The sequence below is a fragment of the Podarcis pityusensis genome (assembly GCF_964106645.2).
Source record: "Podarcis pityusensis genome assembly, chromosome: 6".
Lineage (NCBI taxonomy): Eukaryota > Metazoa > Chordata > Lepidosauria > Squamata > Lacertidae > Podarcis > Podarcis pityusensis.
This window is the reverse complement of record NC_138030.1, coordinates 64,099,084-64,124,002: the sequence shown is the minus strand read 5'-3', so window position 1 is coordinate 64,124,002 and position 24,919 is coordinate 64,099,084. Positions and strand designations below refer to the sequence as shown.

The following is a 24,919-nucleotide window of genomic DNA, read 5'->3' as shown; positions in this document are numbered from 1 at the left end:
TGAGGTAGGGGATTGTGCTTCTGACTGGCTTGGGGAGGGAGGCATGATGCTCTGACGGGGTCCAAGAGCCCTTCCACCACCTTCCCTAAGCACACACATACAACATCTGCCCCTTCTCACTCTTGCAAGCCAGTGCCTGTGGCCCTAACTGTTCCCCTTTGAAAAATTTCACCCCACACCACTGCTGAGCCTCACCTCTTGTGCATCAGTGTGGTGTACATTGGCTGAAGCCACACCACATCTTGGCATGGTTGCAAAGGCCTGCTGTCACCAGAGCCCTTTGAGGCCGGCAGCTGAGCAGGAATTCTCTTGGCCTGTGTCTTGATTTTGAATGCAGGCACGTAAGTACAGGCTTGTATACACATTTAACCCTGGACTAGAACACATTGGATATCGGAGCTGTTAACAGAACATTGCGATTCAGAAGCTTTAGTCAAAACGAAATGCCTTTCCACAGCAAATATTTGAAACGTGTGTCAGCTTTTTTTCTAGGTAAGGCGGAACCTTATGTTTTGTAAAAGTCAATATGAACTGAAGCATAATGGTGAATTTTCATCTATCCTGCTAGAGGGCTGTTCAACTCAATTGCAAAATGGGCATAGATTTATTTGATGTATGCCAAGGTTAGGTAACTCTAATCAATTATAAAGAGACGGTGTATATCGCTTCTTGTGGTAGTCATTGTTACAGTATTGCTACCTTATGTGAGGCTGTGCAATGTGCAGTTGTTTTCAGCACATGGGAGAAGGGGTGAAAGATGTAATCGTTTGTCACCTTGATTTCAGGAATAGTTCTGTCAGCAGTTTCCTGCAACAAGCTGGTTGTTTTTACCTGAATGGAGCTCCAATCAGCTCCAATGAAATTTCCTGTACACTCTTTTTAATCTCTCTCTCCCTCTCCCCTTTAATTTCAGCCAAACCATTTGAAAGTGGACAGTATTTGGACATCTATGGAATTACAAGAGACCAAGCTGGGGAATATGAATGCAGTGCTGAAAACGACGTCTCAGTCCCAGATGTGAAAAAAGTAAAAGTCACAGTAAACTGTAAGTTGCATGTGTTTTGGAGGGGGAAAATATTTGAAATGAAAGAGGTTGGTGAAAAACAGCGTGATGCAGAAGATGCATTCAGGTAGTTGTCAAATAGTGGCTATCTGTGATGTTAGCTGCGAGAGATTAGCACCATGGCAGCAGGTTCTGTGCAAAAGCAATCGTATCTGCCTTCCCTGTTTTAACTTCTGTATGCATCCCTGTGCATGCAAATGTATAGGTAGAAGCTCTCTTATAATGAATGCCTGCCACCATGATGCTGCTTCCATGGGCATTCATTATACCCAGTTGAATGACTGGAAGGGGCCCATGTTGGAAGCCTTTCTCATCGGATCAAGAGCTTTTATCTTTCCTGGCAGTCAGAAGGACTTATGTTTCATGCTGCTTCTCCTTTCTGTGACTGAAAAGGGGATCTGACACCTGAGCATACAATCCCTGGTAGCTTACCTGACTAGGTCCCAGTCTCAGAATTGGGCTCAAGTCCTCAAATCCTGGGAAACTCTGTAAATGGTCAGTAAATTGTCCGCTACTTTAGTGTATCGTGCTTTTGACATGACTAGCTTTATTTGTGCCTATTGGGTCCCGCCCTGGTCCAAAGACAGTGAGGTAAGCAGGACCAAGGGAACAGGTTTTGCCCCTTCCCTGCTGAGTGTTAGCTCAAGACCAGGCTTCCTCAACCTCGGCCCTCCAGATGTTTTGAGACTACAATTCCCATCATCCCTGACCACTGGTCCTGCTAGCTAGGGATCATGGGAGTTGTAGGCCAAAAACATCTGGAGGTTGAGGAAGCCTTCTCAAGACAGATCCCTTTGAGTGGTGCCCTTAATAGCTATAGGGCTATGTTAAAGATGCGCATTGCACCACCTGGAGGCATATGGGCTCTTCTCCTGATGCTGCATTTCATGTCACAGTGGGCACTTCACTAGACTAAATTTATTATTCGTATGTTCCAGAATACAATTTGCAATTCCATTCAGACTAACAAAATCATCATTTGGGTGCTTGGTGCTGCCTCAGATTGCTGCATTCCAGGTGGGGCTTTTACATTATGCCAATCCTGTGAGTTTTTCAGAGATACTACACCAGGATGTAGAAGGCTGAATGGACCCTTGATCACATCTCAGAAGGGCAGCTTTTAAAAAAAAATCTGTGTCCTTATAAACATCTGGGGTACCTAAGTAAGTTTCTCTCCTTACTGGGCTCTCCAGTTCCTTATAACATACAACTTTAGTTTTTCTGCAAGGTGGACACTGGAAAGTTATTTTGGAAACAGGAACTAGGTCTGTTTTTTTAACTTCTCAGACACATGGTTTCAAGACTTCTGTTGCTTGGGGCTTTCTCTCAAATACCATTGTATTATTTCTTGTCCTTCTTTCATAGACAGTGTCACCTCGCATGTTGCTATAACTTAGTTTCAGTTCCTGGGCTTCTATTCAAAGGTCTGTATTGTGTGTAATATGCTTTCAACACTATTATTAAATAAGGAAAACAATAAATAGCAATCCCAAGATGATATTGGCATAAAAAAAATGTGCTGAAGAAGTGAAGGATATTCTTAGAAGGCTTTTTCAAGAGGCAGTTGTCTGTCTCTACCTAGCAGCTCCTCACCTAGCCATTTCGTGTGAAATGCAGAAATACTGTCAACATCTGTTCCCTACTACAAGCAATGATTCATTCTGACTAGGCAGAAGAAGAACATTCAGCAGCATTTAAGGCTAAAGCTTACTTGTACTGGGAGAGCATATGCTCTCTATAGCTATAAAAACTACTGGTTGTATCTGATTTTCATTGGACTTTAAATGTAACATTAAGCACAACTAGAAGTTTAAAGCTGCAAAAGTGCTAACTTGGCTTTTGGAAGCAGGGGAATGGACTCTAGGACTCTGTCAGAGCCATCACAGCTCCATCCCAAACCCCATCTTTGGGAAGGCAGCACGAGGGCTGGGGGCAAGTGTCAAATGTTGCTGAGGACCATGAAAAAAGGCCTCAATGGCCATATGCAGCCACTCAAGCTGCAAGTTGGACCACCCTGCTATAGAATGATCTATGGAGCAGTAACAAATTCTGAGCATCCAGCTGCTATGTATTATGTTCTTGAGAGCAATTGCCTAATATTGTTAAGTGAATGTTGAACCTCTGATCTGGATCTGATTCTCTAAAATAGATGTTACCAAACTGTGGTCTATGGACCATCAGTGGTCCATGAGCTTCATACAGGTAGTCCATGGTATGTCTGGCTAACTCAGCAGTTAGTGGAGACGCATTCCATTGTCTCTCAAAACAGACAGGTGCCAACAATATTGCTTATATTGTATTTTACTGCATTGCAATTTGAATTCTGTGGAATGCAAACTGCAATACAATGAAATGCAATATAAGAATTAAAGGAAGCAATAACAAATGTAATAAAAATCAGACATCATCTAGCACGGCACACTGCAATGGCTACAGCATGCAAGAAATAATCAAGTCATCATTACCAAGGGGCATTAGCAATTTGCAAAAGATCTGCAGGGGGGACTTGTGCTTTGTGCTTTAAAGCATAGCTGGTGGTCTGTAAACACCTCAGAATGCTCTGCTTTGCTGGCAAGTATATCATACTACTAGCAATGGGCTATCTCTGAGGATTCTTTTGGTCAAACTTGTTTCTTGATTATTGCCTGAAACTGGAATAGGAGCACTGGAATCCTCCTTAGATTGCCTTGAGCTGCCTCTGTGTAATGCAACTCTATGTTGGATTGCACAGCCTGCATAAATCGAATGGTTAGTACAGTATAGTGCCTCCTTATTTTCTGTTTGAATAATCCACAGCAGTATTAATGCAGACTATTTTTCATATCCTCCTTCCTCTTCTGTGAAGTCTGTGCAAATTTGCTAGCCGTCCAACATGCTTAGGGTTCCTCTGTGTTCAGAAGCTGACTACATTTGATTATCACAAAAATAATAATTAATATTTCTCACTTGTGAGCATCCAAGAGACATTGCTGGCCACTTTGGGGGGTGCAGTACTGGGCTGTAGTATTCTTGCTTAAATTCTCAGAAGATGGATATTGGCATATTTAGTCTTCATAGCAGACACATTGATCTCAAACCTCTTGAAACAGTCTCAGCTTCCATTAAAAACATGAAGTTCTATTGATTCAATTTCATCTTTTTCTTTTGAATGCATGCTATTGTAACAAATAAATTCCTCAGTATTTTTATGCACACAATCCCACCCAGAATCTCAGATCTGTTCAGCTATTTGTTGGTGCAGAGGTGGGGCCTCTTAATGAAAAGTATTTGAGTATCCCTTCCCCCTCTCCTCACTGAATTTAAAAACTCCTGGTCTCTAAGAAGCTGATCAAATATATTCCAGTGTCTTCCATCCATTTTCTTTCTTTGCTTCTTTTACTCATATTGGAAAACAAAATCTCATACAGTTTGGCAGAAGAGTCTCATAACAGCACAGCATATTGTGTGTTCAGGTCTTGCACTTAAATCACAGTATATTGCTACTTGTATACCTCTGGTTCTCTGACACTGGAGAGTAAACTTTATTGCCTTGCCTGCTAGATGAAAAGAAGATTTTGAGTAAACTGCTGTATTAACAAGGGGAGAGAGTCCAACTGGGGGGAAAGATCATAGTCACTTGGTCCTTTGATGTGGAAATTGTGTATCATTTGCCACTCAGCTTCCTTTGGACACATTGAATAGGATTCTGATTTCATCTACACTGCTGTAAATCTGGAGTAACTGTCTAGAAATCAATGAAGTTACACCAGATTTATGGCAGCGTAGCAAAGTCCAATTTGTCCTAATGGCCTTGGTTCTACAATTGTAATTAAAGTAGCGGTAAATATTGATGGATGGTTGAGAGTGTACGTGTAAGCCATGATTCACTGACGAAGCTTCAACCAGCAGCAACTCCTGCAAGAGAGACATTGTGATCTCTGTATCATGCAAATGAGCATATGCCTGGCAAGAGAGTTAACTCATTAGGGTGGAGCAGCCATTACACCCACCAGATGTGCATTTAGCAGAACAGCTGCAGGCAGCAAAAAGCAGCTCAGAGTCGGAGAAATGATTTGTGGGTGTGTCTGCGTGTTCATTTTCAATGGATGTGTTTGTTTTCATGTTTGGAAACAAATTCCTATAATACCCCTAATCTACTTCATTGTTTTCGATGAGTCTAATTCTGAAAGTCATATTGCTAAAACTTGTGTGGTGGGGTATATTCCTGTATACTTAGCCCTTTGACACTCAGTTTGTTTGGTGGTGGTTGGAATAGAGTGATTCTTGTTTTTTATTATGCTCATGGAATTGAACATGGATTGTCATTTGAGTTGTCTTAATTGGGAGGTAAGTTGTTGAACGTTTGTTATGGGGAGATGCTGGACTTCTTGTTTCTATGCCAGTGAGATCCCTGGCTGCACCAGATGGTGCTTCTGGAATGGTACCCAAAGGGACTGTCAGGTTGCAGGCAGACCTGGAAACAGTGAAAATGCTGACTGGCCCCAGGGTAGCAGAGGAAGAGCAGCCCAAGCTAGCTCTCCAAAGGAGAATGTGAAGGGTGGAAGGGAGCATGTTGTGTGAGAGGGCATATTGGCACCCCTCCCACAATATGGTTCTCCTGGGCTTCAGGAAGAGAGGCTGCCAGGGAGGAAGAGACTAACAGTACAAGTGGAGCCCAAGAAAAGGAACTATTCTGTTTCACCTGCCTCTGGATTCCCTGCTTCTTCAATTCATCCATAGACTCGCTTGAACCTCATAGTCAAGCCAGACACCATAATGCAGGCATAGCCAAACTTGGCCCTCCAGCTGTTTTGGGACTACAACTCCCATCATCCCTAGCTAACAGGACCAGTGCCCAGGGATGATGGGAATTGTAGTTCCAAAACAGCCAGAGGGCCAAGTTTGGCCATAATGCTATTGTCATTTTAGCAAACTATCAGTATATCTAATTTGATTCAGTTCTGCTTTCAAATGACATTCCAGGCACCAAGTGACTTTCCTGATGGGCTTTATTCAAGGGAAACTCTTTGTCAAGTATTCTGAAACATACCTTGGGAGACTTCCCATTAGCAGCAATTGCCTCCATCCTTATTTCTTCCCATGGTTTACCATCTACTTTGTCCAACCATGGGACACTATGGCGTATATCTAGTGTTAGTCCTATGTGGAGTAGACTCATTGAAATTAATGAACATTACTAACTTGGGTCTATTTAATTTCAGTAGGACTACTCTGAGTAGGGCTTCATTGGATACAGATCCCAGTTTATAAACAGAGGGAGAAATAAGCAGTGCCAACATTACCCATTAGACAGGAGGGAAGATTTGCAGAAACCAAAGTAGATTAATGTATAGTGGGGTGCCATTTTTGCAATTTAAAGCCTGCTTTTGCATATAAGTATTAATGATTTCTAATCATCAGATAATACAGTGGTACCGCGGGTTAAGAATTTAATTTGTTCTGGAGGTTCGTTCTTAACCTGAAACTGTTCTTAACCTGAGGTACCACTTTAGGTAGTGGGGCTTCCTGCTGCTGCTGCGGCACCGCCGCGGCACAATTTCTGTTCTCATCCTGAAGCAAAGTTCTTAACCCAAGGTAATATTTCTGGGTTAGCGGCGTCTGTAACCCGAGGTACCACTGTACTTGCAGTTTAGATCTTGCTGAATCTGGAATTATTATACTCCACATTGGCTTGGTTAGCACATAACACGATGCAATGGTTTAATAAACCATAGGTTAGTTTGATTATCCAAACCTGGTCCAGTGTCTTAACCATGGTTTAGTAATACTAACAAACCAACACTCGTGAGTCATGATTTGTTGTTGGTTTATAAACCTTGGTTTATGTTAACTATGGATTAGGGTTATGTGCAAACATAGCTACACAATCACTTTGTAAGGAAACTTGATATTATTGTATCCATATTACAAGTAAGGTTGCTGAGGTAAGTGATGAGGACTTAAACCAAAGGTTGCAGGAACTACTGGACCAGCAGATGTAGAGAGAACAGCAGGAGGAAAACAGCAGGAGTGGCCCTTTTAGGCCTAAATTAGACAAACAGGAGATGAGGAAGTAAAACTTTATAGGCCATACAATTTCTGCATGATTTTTTTTTATTTCCAATTTAAAAGGGGAAAAGATGTCCGGACTAAGATACAGTTGATAATTTCCTATCATTTCAAGTTTTTGCTCTGTACTGTACAATATTGTTAAGATGCATGAGAAGCTACACTGCTGAAATACAAGGCATATTTTTAAAAATATTGAATATTCATTTCATGTAGTAAACAGCTGCTTAGCCATCCAAATGTATGCAAGAAAAATTATCCATTTTAAATTGCTTTTCAAATTTGAAGTTTTGTGGATGGATTGCTTTAAATGAGACATAAACAAGGTCTGTGAGTGCTCTTGTAGCATAAATAGTATTATTCTTCCCTACATCTACTTTTATTGCATAAATTATGTTTTCTCGAAAAATAAATGTGTCATATGCTCTTTTAATGGTGACCTTAGAAAACATGGTAAGTGTGTGGGGTGTTTCAGAGAGAGAGAGAGAGAACGTTTTAGAAGCATTGTGAAGTTGCTAGTTTCTCCATGTGAGAATACTATTCCAAACTGAGTTAAGACAGATAAGACTTAATACCGTTTTATTTTCCCAGTTTTTTTTTAATCATTTTCTGTCAGGGAACTGCCATCAGCTCAGAGGCGAGAGGTGGAAGGGCAGTTGTGTTATAGGGAGCCTCCAAAAATCTTGCAAAGCAGTTCCTCCTCTGGCGAGGAGGGAAGCCCCACCTCCAGTGGAGAGGAGGTGGTGGGACCAGGGGATGCTAGGGACAGCCTCAACACCGAGCCTGAGCAAACCGGAGAGGAGGGCAGTACCCCTTTTCCAGCGCCCATTCTGCGCAGTAGGCTTAGGCGCAGGGAAGGGAGGAGAAGGTTGGGGGGTCACGCGACTGTTATGCTGGGGGAGGTACAAGGACCGCCCACTCCCAGATTCTGCTAGCGACTGAGCCAGACATGAACTTGCGATGCTCTTCACTGTAAATAGTTTGCACTAATAATAAAGCTGGAAAAGACAGGTCGGAGTCTTGCCTGTTTGCTCTCGAGCAACCACCACAGCACCTGACATTTTCTATTATATTTTATAAACCAAAAACTTATTTGTAGATGATAATCTTAACCTCTGTTGAGTCATGTATTAACTAGATTTTAATATTTTACCAGAAAACTGGCTGGTTGGTTGTACCTACAGCAGTTTCGCTGGGTCTTCAGTCTTGTAGACAAAGGGTTTTTTTTAAATAGTGAAATTAGAAAAAGATTAAGTTCTCCTATTCCTAGCAGCAGTATCATTCTGAAAATTGTAAGTAAGTGGTAGGCACCAATGTGGCTGGAAAGAAGTCAGAAGGCTGTGGGGAGGGGGAGGAGAATCTCTCTGCAAAGTTCAAGCTTCCTATCAGCTTGCAGCTTCTGTGCCAGTTCACCATGGAAATATGAGCTAGGCTTTGTTTCTTTGGTGATCTGGCACAGGAACAGCAATGTGGCCGGAAGGAAGTCAAAACAATACTACAGTGGATGGAGAACCTTCTTTTAAAGTGTGAAAAGGGGGAAACCTACCTCAGTCACCTCAACTGTAAAAGTATTTTTATGAGGTTCAGTTATATTTGATGGTGTCTTTCTGGCTTTGTTTTTTAAATAAATAAGATATTTTGTGTGTGTGTGCGATTTGTAACTTATACTTTACATTTCATAGTAAACTGAAACAAGCTGCTGTCATCCTGCCCTTGAGATTGCCTGAGCCCTTTGCTCTTTCCTTCAACTTTGTCCAAACTATGTATGTCCTAGAGATGTACCACCTCTGCGGAATGTTTTGCTTCTGTGACTGAAAATAATTGGTTACCAAATGTAGAATAATTTTGTGGCATCTGTTGTCCACTGTGAGAACAAGATGCTGGGCTAGATGGATTATGTGGCCTGATCCAGCAGCCTTGTTCTTATGCTCTTATGTAAAAGCACAGAATCTTGTTTTGTTATCATCTAAGTCAGTAGTAGTTCTGCAGAAAAACTGGGTTCTCACATTCAATTGTGTTTTAAATTCTGTGCCCTATAGTTGAGTTGGACATGCAACCTCACTCAGAAATACAGTATATATTGTTGTGCACCACCCCAATGCCCAAGCAGGGTGAGATCCCAGAGGTTCCAGGCACTTACTCAGGGTTCGAGTTCTTTTGGAATGAGGTGCATCGGAGATTGTGATGTCTTTATGATGTCTGGTCCATTCACACATACCTGTATATACAACCTCAGCCTATGGTGGAGTGGTTCACAGCATTAACAGCCTAAGGGGACCTTGGATTCCAGCAGAAATCAGGCATGGCTCGGACTCTCTGCCTTCCCAGCCTGCTGCCTTGCTTCCAGCTTCCACCTTTTAGCTCACACAAGTCAACTGGACTTTGTCTTTCCAACTACCAGTGAGTTGAGAGAGTGGAGCCCACCCATTTGTCATCTGACGCAGATCTGCTTCCTTTTTTACCTTAACAACCCATTACCTCACCATGAAGCTAGCCAGGGTATTTCAGGAATTAGAAGGAACTCGGTATGTAGCCTACCTCTCCCCCACAAACTCAAAACAATATGTATGTTTCCTAAAACAAAGTAATAAACATTATATTAAAAAAAAACACCTTAGAAATGTTCATAGCCAGAGAAAAGTAATTAAAAATAAATATCCCTAACTATTTAAAACAAGAAGAGAAAATCTTTATTATCCTATAAAACACAACCGTCTCATCAGTAAAACATAGCACCTGAAGTATCCCCGTAACACCTACTGCCATTAAATGGACAAAATCCACCGCAACCTCCATCCCTATAAAATTTAAGAAAATCTCTATGCAAGCAACTGCAGCAGCAAAACCCCCAACCCAAACTATTCTAATATGACTTTTTCCTAGTTCTTCTGTATAGTATTTTGAGTAAAGAATAAAAATGGATCCACAGCAGCTCCCTTGCATGTTTGTGGATCTGTGTTTGTGTGTGGGTGTAACATCCCACCCCCTGCATATGCCCTGTAGACCTGAGATCTTCATGCCAGCAGAACTTTAGTTTAAGCTTCACAGGACATGGTAAATCTCAGTATCACCACATGGAGGTGGTTGGGGGGGGCATAAAAACTTTGCCGCATGAAAATGAGCGATAAAAGTCACCTTGTGCAGACTTCACTATAACCTTATTTTCACAGACAAGAATCGGAATTCTTTCAACAGAGAATGTTTGGGTTTAATTATTTATTTTTCTTGGATACTTTGGGGTGGTTGTTTGGGGGGGGGATTTTTTATTTTTTGCAGAGCAGCTTAACATATTAGCATTTCTTAGAAGTCTGTGTTGCTGTTGCTATGGCAGTTTGCATAATATTATCTATAATGCTCATTTCACTTTGAATTTAGACATACTGTACCAGTTGCTTGAACTTAATTATATATGTACTCTTAAACCTACTGTGGAAGAAATTAGGGGACTGTGGTGTGTGTTGTGGCTTTTGCTGTCGAGACGTATCATTCTTGCTTTAATCTTTTGGAAGGCATGTTCCATTGGAACGAGGGTGTTTTTTTAAAAAAAAAAACATTAGAGAATGGTAAGAAGCCAGCTTGGATTTCTGGAATAAATTGCAGTACAAGATCCAAAACAGTGAACAAATGAAATCCTTCCCCCACCCCAGAAATGTTGAGTTCCCTTTCACAGTATTATCTAATGAACAAATAGCACAAACAATTTTGGTACAATTATTGGAACTATGCAGTTGTTGTACACTATTTAACATTAATGAAAGCCTAATATGAAATGTATGCAGATTGAAATCTGCCACTTGTTAATCATCCTACTATATGCTTGCAAGTTGCCTACTGAACATAATCTGCCTTTTCTGTCTGATTCTCTACCAGTTGTATGAAAATATCCTTTATGTTGTCAGCCACAGTATCGGGTTGGAATTTTAGTTGAGCTGCTCATGGGCATATCTTGAATGGAGCTTGCCCAGCGTTAGGGAACTAGGTAAAGGTAAAGGTACCCCTGACCATTAAGTCCAGTCACGAATGACTCTGGGGTTGCGGCACTCATCTCGCTCTATAAGCCGAGGGAGCCGGCGTTTGTCCACAGACAGCTTCTGGGTCATGTGGCCAGCATGACTAAGCTGCTTCTGGTGAACCAGAGCAGTGCACAGAAATGTCGTTTACCTTACCTAGATAAATAGGGCGGTACCTATTTATCTACTTGCACTTGACGTGCTTTTGAACTGCTGGTTGGCAGGAGCTGGGACTGAACAACGGGAGCTCACACTGTCGCAAGGATTCGAACCGCCGACCTTCTGATCGGCAAGCCTTAGACTCTGTGGTTTAGACTTGCTAATTCCCATGCATGCACAAGTACATACTCAAAGGGACAAAATAATACTCTTCTCTCCACACTTCTCCTAGTCTACCCATATACTCTACACATTATGCCAATAAAGGCCGAATGAATGACTACACACTGCATGGAAATTGACTAGTTCTTGTACTATACATGCAAATCTTGCAAGCTAACAATGCAATCCTATTCATGTTTGTTCAGTGCAATTTACTATTAAATGTATGTGCATAGGATTGCAGCCTGATTCACCCTTATGGGTGAGCTGATGCAATTTTCCTTCTTGAGCAGTTAAGAAGTGATGCAAACAACTTCTGCTAGGAAGATACCCTCCCTAGTGAAACGTGGAATAAAATGCAGCTGTAACTCTATGGAGCAATGCCACTTACTGCTTTTTTGATGCAGTAATGTCCATTGTCAGCTGGACTCCCTGTGTTCAATATTGCCCTGATTAATTTACGATAAAGACTATATGCACATTGAACCCAGCATTTGAAACGAAATCCTGCAATAATGAAATGCTGTAATTCACGCAAATTGCATAAATATTGTCATTCAAATAATCAGGAAGATATGCATTTTTATTATTTTGCACGATTTATTATCTTTAATCTGAAGCCGTTCCAGAAATTTGGCATTCCCCTACTCCCCCCTCAACTGGAAATGAATTGAAGTTTAAGAAAGAGTGGATATAACTGACTAGTTGGATTGTGGGGTAAAAAAATCAGTTGCCTGGGGAAAGAGATAATAGTTCATGGTAAACGCTATACTATTTCACTGTCTGTTGTCATAGGAACATAGGAAGCTGCCTTATATGGAGTGATACCATTGTGCTATCTTGCTCAATGTTGTCTACACTGACTGACAGCTTCTGTCATTTTTTTATATTTTTCAGACCTTTCCAGATTGCTATAAGGATTACAAAAACGTTATTTTTAAAAAATAATGTTTATTCAATTGCCACATTTTGCACCATAGCCTCAGTTTTGTGCTTGAAGAAAAGTCCTGTTGCTGCATAAAACTCACACAGCCCTGTGTATTTCACTGCTTGTAAGCTGCATAAATCAAGAGCCCAATTTTTTTTAAAAAAAGAATGAATCTTCTGAAACTGTCCAATATTCCTCATGAGAAGTGTGAAAGAAAGTTAAAAGCCACAGTAAAAATCTAAAAGGCCTTCACTATTCTACCATTCACATTTCTGTCCACAGACTATGTTGTGTTATCATGTAGAGCATGTCATTTTAAGACAGCAGTCTGTCAAGGTGGGCTGTCTTCTGCTTCCATGGAGATATTGAGCTGATCAGTTGCATAAGCTGAGTAGGACAAGGGATACGGCTTGGCTCCTGCTTGAAGCTAAGAAGATACTGATGGCATAACACTGCTGTTGTCACATAGAACATATAGCTTTCTATTCAAGTGGCAAGCTTTACAAGTCAATCAGAATGCCAGCAAACACATAATGTTTCTGCTGCTCTAAGGCATAAGAATAGATGCATTTTTCAGCATGAGTTCCAGGCAGTCACACTGAATAATTATGGGGAATTTGAAAATATGTTCAAAGGAATTATTTTAATTGCCTTCATCCACTGTTACGTTTCATACAGAAAACATCAATGAATTTCTGACCTGTGCAATAAAAAGAATACTTCCCCAATGGTTGTGAAATACAGATTGGAGTAATCATTACCCCTAGGCTTTTCTGCTCTGTGTTGGCTTTGATGGCTAACTCTGACGACTTGCTGTGGAGTTTCTTTTTCTTTACTCGATGATCTGTCAAAGAATTGCAGGTAGTGTCTCAGGCAGGCAGTCCTTTGTTTTTAGCTTGTACTAGACATCTGAAATGTCCAGAAATCTAGGCAGTGGTCACTTGTTTTCCTTCCAGAGCAATTAATTATTATTAAAAGGGGGGGGACACAAGCAAGAGCACTAGTGTACACACACACACACACACACACACACACACACAGTTTCTCCCCCAACAGAGACCTTGTACTCAGCTATACAGCTGAAAATAAAACATTTTAAATGTGTTGTAAAGTGCAATATACAAATGTGAAACTAGATGGTGACCGTGAGTTATGCCAAATTCAATGTCTTTTTCAAAACGTTTTTTAGAAAAGCATTTTCACAGCGTTTTTAATGTGTGTGTGGATTCCACCCCGAGCTGTTAATTTGGATATCAGCAAATACAGTGGTACCTCAGGTTACATACACTTCAGGTTACATACGCATCAGGTTACAGACTCTGCTAACCCAGAAATAGTGCTTCAGGTTAAGAACTTTGCTTCAGGATGAGAACAGCTCCTGCGGCGCGGCGGCGGAGTGGTCTTCAGGTTAAGAACAGTTTCAGGTTAAGAACGGACCTCCGGAACGAATTAAGTACTTAACCTGAGGTACCACTGTATATAATTGTTAAGGGTTAAATTGATATTCAATAGCAACGCTGCTAGCAATCATGAAACACACAAAAAAAGATTGCACTAAATTTGGGGTTAATGGCTTGGGTTCTTTTTGGCCATATCAAACATTGTGCAAACAGAAGGCAAAGCCATGCAGTGGATCTTTCCCTGTCTCCCCCCTCACTTTTGTTTTAGGAGTTATATGTGGAGCTGAGCTCTTAAGACAGATTAGTGCAATGGTTGGTGCTGAGGCAGCACCACAAAGTGGGCCTCTGTAACCACAAATCGCTCCAACACTATTTGAATTCAAGAAGGGGGGCGTGGTGGAATCATTTCTCAATATACACAGAAGGTCCATCGTTCCAGGGCATGTTTAAAGGCATGCAAGATCTCCAGTTACTAAAGCTAAGCAGGTCTGATCAGTTCTTAGCAACCAAATGTATGACACTTTCGATTCTGGGATGAGGAAAAAGCAGGATATAAATGTAAGAAAATGGATTTTAAAAATAAAAGATTATTGTCTTTTTGATTCAAAGCCAATCTGTACATCCAGAAAAGGATTGTCGTATAGTGTTCCGTAGTCTGTTACCACTTCAAGATATAGGTGCGGAAGAATCACATGAATGAAATTTCCCCATGTTAAAAACAACAATCGAAACCATACAAAACTAACATCAAAAAGAGATGGCTAGACTTATTTCTCAGAACATTGTAGGCAAGTTCATTTAATGTGTATTCAAAGTGCTTTTTTTCTAAAAAAAATATATTTAGGGGTACTCTCATTTTGACTCAAGAAAATCACCATTTTATAGTTCAAATTGGGAAAAATTAATACAGTAAATGGACAAAAGTACAAAGATTCACAAAATGTTTAGGGGTTTGCGTACCCCTGTGTCCCCCCAGAAAGAAAGCACTGGTTATACCTCCCTTGATTTCTGTATTCCTGGACTGAGTTCTTTTTCTACAGTGAGACGTTGTGCAACGGGCATCTTGATACTTGCTCTATGTTTGTGCTGGTCTTCTTCTCTTTTCCTGTCCCACAGGATTAATAGAAATAACGGAAAATTCTTAAACCTTGGCAGGGGTACTATAGACGACTGGCAGAACAAGATGATAAATTATGTTGAACTAGCTAGAATAACAGGAAGACTAAGAGACCAGGATGACCAGAAGTTTCATGAAAATTGGAATAAATATCTGACGTATATAAGAGATAAGTATAGAACTTTGAGGACTCTGGCAGGGTTAGAATAACTCTAACAGTGTTTGGCAAATATGTAAAGGAGATAAAACATGTAACTTTAGAAATTATCTGATACTTATCAATAAAGTGAAGGGAAGTCCAAGGCTCGGCGGAGCCTATAAATAATTGTGTACTATATATATGATTTTTGTAACAGCTATGTTATATGCAACTTATGTAATCTAGACTGTATATATGTATAATTAATGAAAATTAATAAAAATGTATATATAAAAAAAAAAATAAACCTTGGCAGGGGAGGAAAACAACTGCAGATTTATTTAACATTGCCAATTTTCCCTGCTTGTGGCCATGTTTTTCTATGATATCTTCCAGTTAGTGAACCTAGTTAGTTAAAAAATCTTATTTCTGTAGTTGTTGCATCTGTTTGGAAATTGATTTTTTTTTTGTGCTGGGATAATGGCTTTTTCTTTCTTTTTAAAAGGAATTTACTGGTCATCAGTCTAATATTCTTCGATCTGTTTCTGTCTGTGTAGCTTTCCATAAGAGCATTTTGTAAACTTGGTTTATTTTTAATGTGGAGGGGTAGGCCCTACACTTCTCATGGTTACTTCATGAAATGTGCATGTATATCAGGTACAAGGCAGTGTCAGTGAACAGTGGCTTTTCAAAATTAATAAAAGAAAGAAAGAAAACCCTGTCAGTAACGCTGATTCACTAACAAGAAAGCTGTCATGCTGTGACAGCTGCTGTCTTCACAACTCCACAATCTGTTCTATGCTAACACTGGCTTAACCCTCCCATTCATTATGTGGTAATAATGAGCAATGTCCTGAGCAGTATCATTTGACTGGACGTATTGGTCTGCTTTATTATGTATATATGCCCCACAAAATCAAAAGACTGCAATAGGATGCTGCTTCTCTGCAAAACCAGTTTGTTTATACTGTCACTTGGGAATCAGGGTAAATAAATTGTCCCAATTCAGAAACTGCTCATAACACAAACAGTTTAATTGCTATGGAGAAAGCACAGAACTTTAGTCTGCAATCTTATGCACCTTACCCAAGAGTAATCTCCAGTGAACAAAGTGGATTTATTTGTTAATGTACTAGGGTAGGTTTAACTTTGTTTAATTTTTTGAGTTCTTGTTGGTTACATTTATGGTTTTAAACTTCCATTGTTATCATTGCTCATGATCTTTCAACCCCACTGAAAAGATCCGGGTTCTTTTCTTCATTTTTCACTCCTTATGATGATTTTGTCATTCAGTATCAGAGACTGCAACATCAAGCAATGGTTTGCATGTGTGAAGAAGCCATTGCAGATGAAGCACTCAATACAACCCCCCCTTGACATTATCTCAGACACAATATTTTTCCGTGGAAGCAGGCAAGACTCTCAGCTGTTAAGGGGACACACCAAGTGATAGAAGTACACGTACCAGGACCACTATGCTTTATATACTGATGGTGCACACAGTTTGTACACCTGTAGCCACTGAGACCTGTTGTGTATTCACAGGAGTTGCCAGGGTCATGATAGTCCCAGAGGTTTACAGGTACATGCCTCAGTGGATTGTAGATATCATGCATGCATTTTGTGAAGTACATTCCAGGTAATTTTCGTCTGATTTTATATTATAGTAGAAGAAGGCTGCAGTTGCCTTTAGTGAATGCCTTCTATTGTCTGTTGAAAGACATGGCTTGCAGATATCTAGAAATAAATGAAGCAATTGATGGTTGGTATAGCAACCAAGGAGTAATGTAATGATTTTTTTTCTTTTAAAAGAAAAAACCCTCCTAATTGGGGTGCGTTGCTCTGTAATCTGAGAGTATTCATTGTCCTAGCCACGTTAGATTGGAAGCGATTCCCATTATTTTCAATGAACTTTCCTTCCCAGTAATTGCAGCAAGCCTTGGTCTGCAGTCCTAATCATGCTGCAAATTACAATTAGGCCAAACTGAGCACAGCTAGACCTACTTGTAAGGGAACACGCTTAAATTTAAAATATTATTATAAATTGTCAACATTTTAGCAATACATCTCAGATACTTTAGTAATACACACAACATGGTGGAGCAGTCAGAGCAGTGTAAGATTTAGGGCAGTGCAGACTGTTGAGTGGCAAGTCCCCTCCCCCCATATGAAATGAAAACACCGGACACATTATTTAAGGTTAATGGGCGTAAAAGGCCACAACTTTATTGATTACAGGAATTGGAAGGTATTGGCCTTAGGCATTGGCTCCTATCAACTATGGGGACCGGGAAGGGTTATCCACCAGCCATGGGAGTCCTGTTGAAGTATGCCAACTAGGATCCCACGGGTGTCACCGCTCGGGGGCGTGCCGGAGGCCCTCACCTCCCTAGGTTTCGGACAAGGCAACGCCCCCCGGAGTCCTTTACCGGACTACCCTTTCTCATTGGGGGAAGGTGATGGCGTTTCCTTCCCCCTTCATTTGCATAACAATTACCCCTGCCAATGCCTAACCGCCGATACCGAGGAAGTTGTGATGTTTGCTACGAGGTAGGCGAAAAAACCAGATGGCTGGAAGTGCGCCAAGTGGAAAATTCCTACCAGGACTACTCACTGTCCCCCAGACTAACCTACATCACAGGGTTGTTGTGATAAAACACGGTAAAAGAGAGAGAACTATGTATGCTGCCCTGAGCTGCTTGGAGGAAGAGGAGAATTAGAATCCCATGATGTAGTGTTAAGAAAACTTGACATTCCAAGTAGAGATTAATGGTTGCTGCCATTCTTATAGTAAAGTTGTCTTACTGTGAAAAAGCTATGCTATAACAAAAGCGTGTGCCATCTGGTCTGGTGTCATGTATTCTCCTATTAAGCTACATTATTTGGGCAGGATCTTTCTGCACCAATTCTATGATCCCCAAGCTTTATGAAATCATTCTTCCCGTGTGCCTTTGCAGCCACTTGATAAGCTCCATTTCTCCCATCTAAACAGCATCATGAAGCCCTTCCAAATTTAATTAAACTTTCTATTTCTGTTGCATATGGTGCCTGGGTTCTTTAATTAAGTGCAGTATGTTCCTCCTGGCAGATCCCATTCATATGATTCAGACTCAAATCTGAAATAATAAGGCTTGGTGAGGTTGCAAGTTTCACAAGAACACAGGGCACATAATGAATGGTTATTATTTCCTCCCCATTCAAGGCAATGACCATTTCAAAAAGGAAGTAATAGGCTCCTATGTGATAGTCATTGGTTAATCTATTTCCTGTTGTCTGGTCTGGAGCATCTCCAGAACATTTGGCTGTTACAGTCATGGTTTTATCCAGTGCCAATGGAAGATGTAACAAGGATCTTGCTTACTCAGCTAACTTTAGCATTTCTCTTATATCTAAGGGAAAAAGGTTTTGCCCTCTTTTTAATTTTCTGTGACAAGGGTTGTCAAGGCAGCACCCAAAATCAGGGATGAAATAAGTATACTAATGTACGGTATATAATAAGTTGTTGGTTGCAGTGTGTGTGTGTGTGTGTGTGTGTGTGTGTTTGGTGCCCATAACAGTTTCTCTAACTTTCAATTGAGCCTATTGGCCCCCAAAGGTTGGCAGTTCCTCCTATGTATTTGTTCCTCTAAAATAGGAAGCCTGTCCTTTCTGCAAACTAGTTGTTTTGATGTTGCAGTCTGTGACCATTAGTTTTTACAGATATGTGAAATTAGGATGCTTACCTTCCTGAAAAATAGATTGATGTATGTTCACTTCTCTTTCAGTTCTTCACTTACTTGCCTGTAATGGATAAAATGAACACATAGTACATTACAGTCAGAGTATACCCATTTCAATTAATAGGCTTCAATGACGACTGCTTTAAATCCATTTATTTCAATGGGTCTACTCTGAGTATAACTTAGATGGATACCACTAACCACATTCACATAACACTAGAAGCAGCGAGCACTTGCCATTTCCACCCATCTGTCACAATATTGGTGCATCCTTTGCTAACATAAGCTTCATGGATTTGCACTTGAATTGACTTATATTAGGCTGACTCAGGACTGTTTTTCAAGTACTTACAGATTCTGAAGCAAAGAGGGCTAAGTTGATAGCCATACAAAAAGGGGAGAATTTATAGGCTTAGCTTTTGTGAAGTGTTGGTCCTTTCCTTTAAAACATCAAATGTTTGGGGATCAATATATTTAAAGGCATATTAGGTGCAACTCTTGGATATACAGGATGGGGCCTTCTTAAACTGTGGTGCCTTCGCTGTAGATCTCTCTATCTGGGAATGTATGCTTGTTGCCTTATCAACTGACATTTTAACATCTTGTGAAGTCTGTTTTGTTCCAAAAGGATGTTGGTTATTATTATTTTGGTGCTGGCTTTCCCAAGGGGTTTTTGGCTTTGTTTCATTTTGTTGCTTCATTGTGTGTGTGTGTGTGTGTGTGTGTGTATGGTTTGTTACCTGACTTGGGAGCCTCACCTTGGGAATAAAAAAGTGGGATATAAGTATTTTTATAAAATATATTTAATAAATAAGCTTTTCTTTTAGGACATCTGCAATCCCAAGAAAAGCCCCCGCTGCCCATTTTGTTCTCAGCCACATACTTATAAGTTGATGGAGGAACCCTGTCTAAAAGCAGAATGATAACCATGCTGAATCAGGTAGCTCAATAGTCCATTTGGTGTTCAGTTACCTGCCCACTACTTGCTACTATTTGGTATCTGGTTAGCAAGATACAGTCAGAATGGATACAGATATAGATGCAGGCCTCTGTGCTGTTTCTGCTGCCCAACTGCAGATTGTTGATTGGCAATATCAAGGTCCCAGCTCTCCCATCTTATTATTCTTTATCTTCACAATGGATTTGGACTGATCAGTCTTTCAAATAGAGGACTGACCTGTGACAGTCCTTCGAATAGAGTCCTGCCCTCTGTGTGGACCCATGGCTACACAATATTAATCATCAAATAGTATGAGGAAGAAATAGGGGTTGTTTTTATTGTAGTTATAAGGACAATGTTCCATCAGCACAAGCATTCCTGTTTGCCTGATCTCTCTCCACTCCAGATTTGGGGAGGGAGCAGGAGAAGGGGGTCTTGTTGTACTAGCAGGAATCATTGTGCTGACTTCCACTAGCACTGCGGAATACTTGAATATAGCTCATAATGTTCCTGAAGAAGAAAGTTTCATTTTTGCCATCACAACTTTCATCAATTATAGTTCAGACTTTGGCAACACTCCCATTTTGCTGAGTTGTGACATTATTGCTGGGAAATTACTGTCAAGAATCCTGCTTCTGTTATTCTTTGAAGAAAAAAATGGGCACTTGCAGAAATGGTGAAACTAACCAAACACATTTAAATATAAAATGGACAAGGAAAACACCTGCAAAATATGTACGGAGACCTGAAACAACAAATATAATTAGTGCAACTTGTTTTTGTGTTCTTTATTGCAATCATAATTTAATACTTAATATAAGTTTGTTCTCTACATTCATTTTTTTTTAAAAAAAAAGCCTGTGGAAGTTCAACTCTAAATGCATGGGACTAAAAACAAACTCTTTAATGAGTTCTTTGTTCAGTTAATTTGCAAAGTGGATATGGTCATTCTGTAATGCATGTTGTAAAGAAAACGGCTTATTATATAGTCTCCCATCAATGAACACATGCAGCTTCTTCTTAAGACAGATAGTCTGCACAATAAGTACAGGTGATAGGGATGATTGGCTGTCTGGTGTTTGATTTCCATACCAGACAGACCCATTAGAGAATTTGCACCGGCACACAATTAACACGGAGGGGAACGGATGGCAGGGAAATTAACCATTGGGATGGCAGCATAGCATTTAACAAGCATTGCCTGTGTCCTTAAACAGTATACAAATATAACAAAATATTATATCAAGATACCAGGTTGTATACAATGGTGCTTTTCCATAAGTTTAAAGAGTCATTAAATTCACAGAATAATATTCGATTTAATACAGGAATCACTAACATGGTGCCTTCCAGAACTTCCAGTCGGGGTTGGTGAGAGCTATAGTCCAACATCTGGAGCCCAATGGCTACCACTGATCTAACAAATGCCTCTGCTAACACTAGATGAGGGGAAGCATATTTTGTTTACTATTTCTGAAGGCTTGATTCCACTTTTCATTGTTTTCTCAGGCTGATCTTCTTGAACAGATTAGAGGGGTTCAGGGAACTGCAAGGGATAGGCAGAATTGGTGGATATTGCCCCTCCTCTTCCATTAGCAGGGGCCTCCGGTGGATCAGAAACTTTTCTACAAATGGAAGGACTTCAATTCCTGAAGGGACACAACTAAAAACAGCTGTTATGAGCTTTCCCTTTGATGTTGGGAATGTTCTAGATTGCCCTTTTAGTTCAATCAGGACAGCAGCAGTGAGATTCAGCCAGCGTGGCTAATGCCTCATATGGATGGCATATGTGCCCTAGCACATTATCTACAATCCTCCTCCATACACATGGTAAATGTGAAGGATTTTCAGTAGAGGACACCACGTGGCAAGGGTTCTTTATAGCCAGAAGTCTGAATATTACTGATATAGCCCATGATCAGCCCTACATTAAGGTGTGATTTTTGACAACTCATATTACTCTCCTTTCCATTACTTGACACTATATCAAATTACAGCATTTGATAACATGGCATAACATAACACGATGGGGTTGCATCTTGATGAAACTACAAATCTTTAAGCCTTGTCTTCATTATGATCATTTTATTTATCCCCTTCAAAATAAATTTAATAAAATAAACAGGCCTAATGTTTGCATCCTTCCTTTCCACTAAAAAGAACCATATTTTCCATTAACTTGCTTTAGGCAGGTTGGGGGAGGAGTTCCAAATTTTCAATATTGCAATTACAATACATTGAGATCATGACACAATAAAACGTTTGTGCCCCACGGGGCAATTTTTGCCTTCGTTTCTTCTACAGGAATCAATGGGACTGAGCAGTATTTAATTATGGGTGGATGGATCATGCCCTAATAAATTGCATCTTTCAGTATAATCCTCATCTGCTGCTGGCATATTTGGAAACCGGGAGCCACTTAATGTGTATCACTGATTTTATAAGCAATTTTTATAAGCAGTTATAACAATCCATTAGGCGTACCTGTGGGAAATTCATATTTTATAAGAATCTGAAATTATCTAAATTATGCATAATTAAAAACACTGATAATCTGTTAGAAGGAATAATTGTGCCTCTGTTTCATCATCATATTATGAGGACTAATTGGAGGAAATGTGTATGAGCTGCTTGAAAGAGCTATTTCTCCCCAAATTATACAGATATCTAAAGCAAAGATCTTATCACTGTGGCTGAAATCCCTTGCAATAAGAGCTGAGGAAGGAAGGAAGGAAGGAAGGAAGGAAGGAAGGAAGGAAGGAAGGAAGGAAAATGACCAACCCAAGAAAAACCCTCCTCAAGACTCCCAGCTGCCACTGAGGGACAAAGTGATGGGCAAATGGACACAAAGTAGATATGAAAAAGACACAGACACAGAGAGAAACAAATAATATATGTGCAATGAGGCAAATAATTTTCAACTAGAGTAAGTTCCAGGCATTCCAGAATCATTGGGCAATATCCAATCATGCCAGTCTACTTGTACAACATGAATTCTTTAAATGGGAATGTAACTGTCACACCTAGTAGGCATTTTACACTTGTGAAGGATGTTGGGCATCGATGATGATGATGATAGGCGGTTACAGTTTAGCTTGTGCACTACAGTATGTTCAACAATGCCAACTCTCCAACGTCTTGTTCTAATGCTACCTTGGATCTCACCCATTCTTGTTTCTCCATTTATTAGAAAGATCATTTAAAAGAAAATAATCTTTGTTTCAGCACATTGACAAGCAAATTGCTAAAAGAACAACCTCAACAAAATGAAAATGAAAAGCACAAATAAAAAACAGGGCCCAAATCTTGCTAAATAAAGCCGTATTGCTTTATGACTTTACAATTAATACCACAAAATGTTTGTTTAATCAGACAATGTGGTTAATCACAAAGGTGAAATTGAAAGTTAGCACTGTTGAATGCTAGCGTAAAAGTTAATAAATTCAGCTCATAATCATTATGCACATGCTAGTTATAATAATTTACTGTCCATATCAAATCTTTATAAGCATTGTAATTAAATATAAAAATGCACATTAGAATTATAATGAGTAATTAGGGCAACATAACTAATATGCATAAAAGTCCCAAAGCTCATTAAAATGTTAAAAGATGAAACCTGGTGCAGATAGAAGAAGGATTTTTTGCATATTTTTTGCATCCATCTGAATGCCAATATACCTCCTGCACAGCTTTATCTACACTTTCATTACCTGCATATTTAAAACAGAACAGAACTCAAACATTTGGGATGTGAACAAAATTTAGCACTACTCTATCTAATATACAGTTGGAATGAGAGAGACAGTTTCACTTCTAGTGAGGCTCTTTAGCCCTTTAACATAGCTGTGAGTTGTGAAGAATGGAAGAGGAGGCCATGCAAAGTAGATGCCAAAAGAGATTCCTGGACAAAGAAATTATACATATTTGCTGAAAGAAATGCTCTCATTTGTTGTGCTAATGTGCCACTAAATAAACCCTCAAAAGCATGAACATAAAAAGGTTTCAAAGCTCATTAAAATGATAAAAGATTAAACTTGCTATAGAATAGAAAGAAGTTACTGTTTTTTTGGATCTTCACATTTCTTTGTGAAGTTTTCTGGGTTGGCCCTCTTTATGCTATTGACGTTCTTATAGACTGCTCATTAAGCAACAAGACTTCCGTGTTCCTCATTGGCTACAGGCTCGGATGCAAAGATCCACAAGTGCTCCAGTGTATGCCTGGAGTTCTCAGCAAGCATAATGGAGCTGTGCATATAAACATTTTGCCAGGTATAAGGCTATTGAAACATAGTGAGGGGAACTTGGACTGGATAGAAGAAGAGAAGAGTTTGGATTTGATATCCCACTTTATCACTACTCTATGGAGTCTCAAAGCGGCCAACATTCTCCTTTCCCTTCCTCCACCACAACAAACACTCTGTGAGGTGAGTGGAGCTGAGAGACTTCAGAGAAGTGTGACTAGCCCAAGGTCACTGAGCAGCTGCATGTGGAGGAGCGGAGACGCGAACCCGGTTCACCAGATTACGAGTCTACCGCTCTTAACCACTACACCAACACTTGCTATCCACTATTAATCTCTCATGGACAACTCACTGTTTCTCAGCTTAACATACATAAGAGGGCAATTGGGAAGATACAATGGGATCAGTCTGGGCGTGTGCCCTGAGCTGTTTGGAGAAAGGACGAAATATAAACAAGGTCTCCTGAGCACTTGGATCCTGAGATTCATGGAGCATATGTGTAGGAGCCTTGATGATGTTGTTGTTTAGTCATTTAGTCGTGTCCGACTCTTCGTGACCCCATGGACCGGCACGCCTGTCTTCCACTGCCTCCCGCAGTTTGGTCAAGCTCATGTTTGTAGCTTCGAGAACACTGTCCAACCATCTCATCTTCTGTCGTCTCCTTCACCTTGTGCCCTCAATCTTTCCCAACATCTGGGTCTTTTCCAGGGAGTCTTCTCTTCTCATCAGGTAGCCAAAGTACTGGAGCCTCAGCTTCAGGATCTGTCCTTCCAGTGAGCACTCAGGGCTGATTTACTTAAGAATGGATAGGTTTGATCTTCTTGCAGTCCAGGGGACTCTCAAGAGTCTCCTCCAGCACCATAATTCAAAAGCATCAATTCTTCGGCGATCAGCCTTCTTTATGGTCCAGCTCTCACTTCCATACATCACTACTGGGAAAACCATAGCTTTAACTATACGGACCTTTGTCAACAAGGTGATGTGTCTGCT

The 24,919-nt window shown here is 40.2% G+C and overlaps 1 protein-coding gene across 2 annotated transcripts in view; it reads left to right on the top strand.

The window, feature by feature from the left end:
- The window catches only part of NEGR1 (neuronal growth regulator 1), a 466,181-nt gene that overhangs the window by 318,849 nt on the left and 122,413 nt on the right, over positions 1 to 24,919 (top strand). For both annotated transcript variants that reach the window (XM_081008954.1, XM_081008955.1), the window contains exon 4: positions 914 to 1,045. In XM_081008954.1, the coding sequence (XP_080865080.1) occupies positions 914 to 1,045 (132 nt within the window). The remainder of the gene's footprint in view (positions 1 to 913; positions 1,046 to 24,919) is intronic.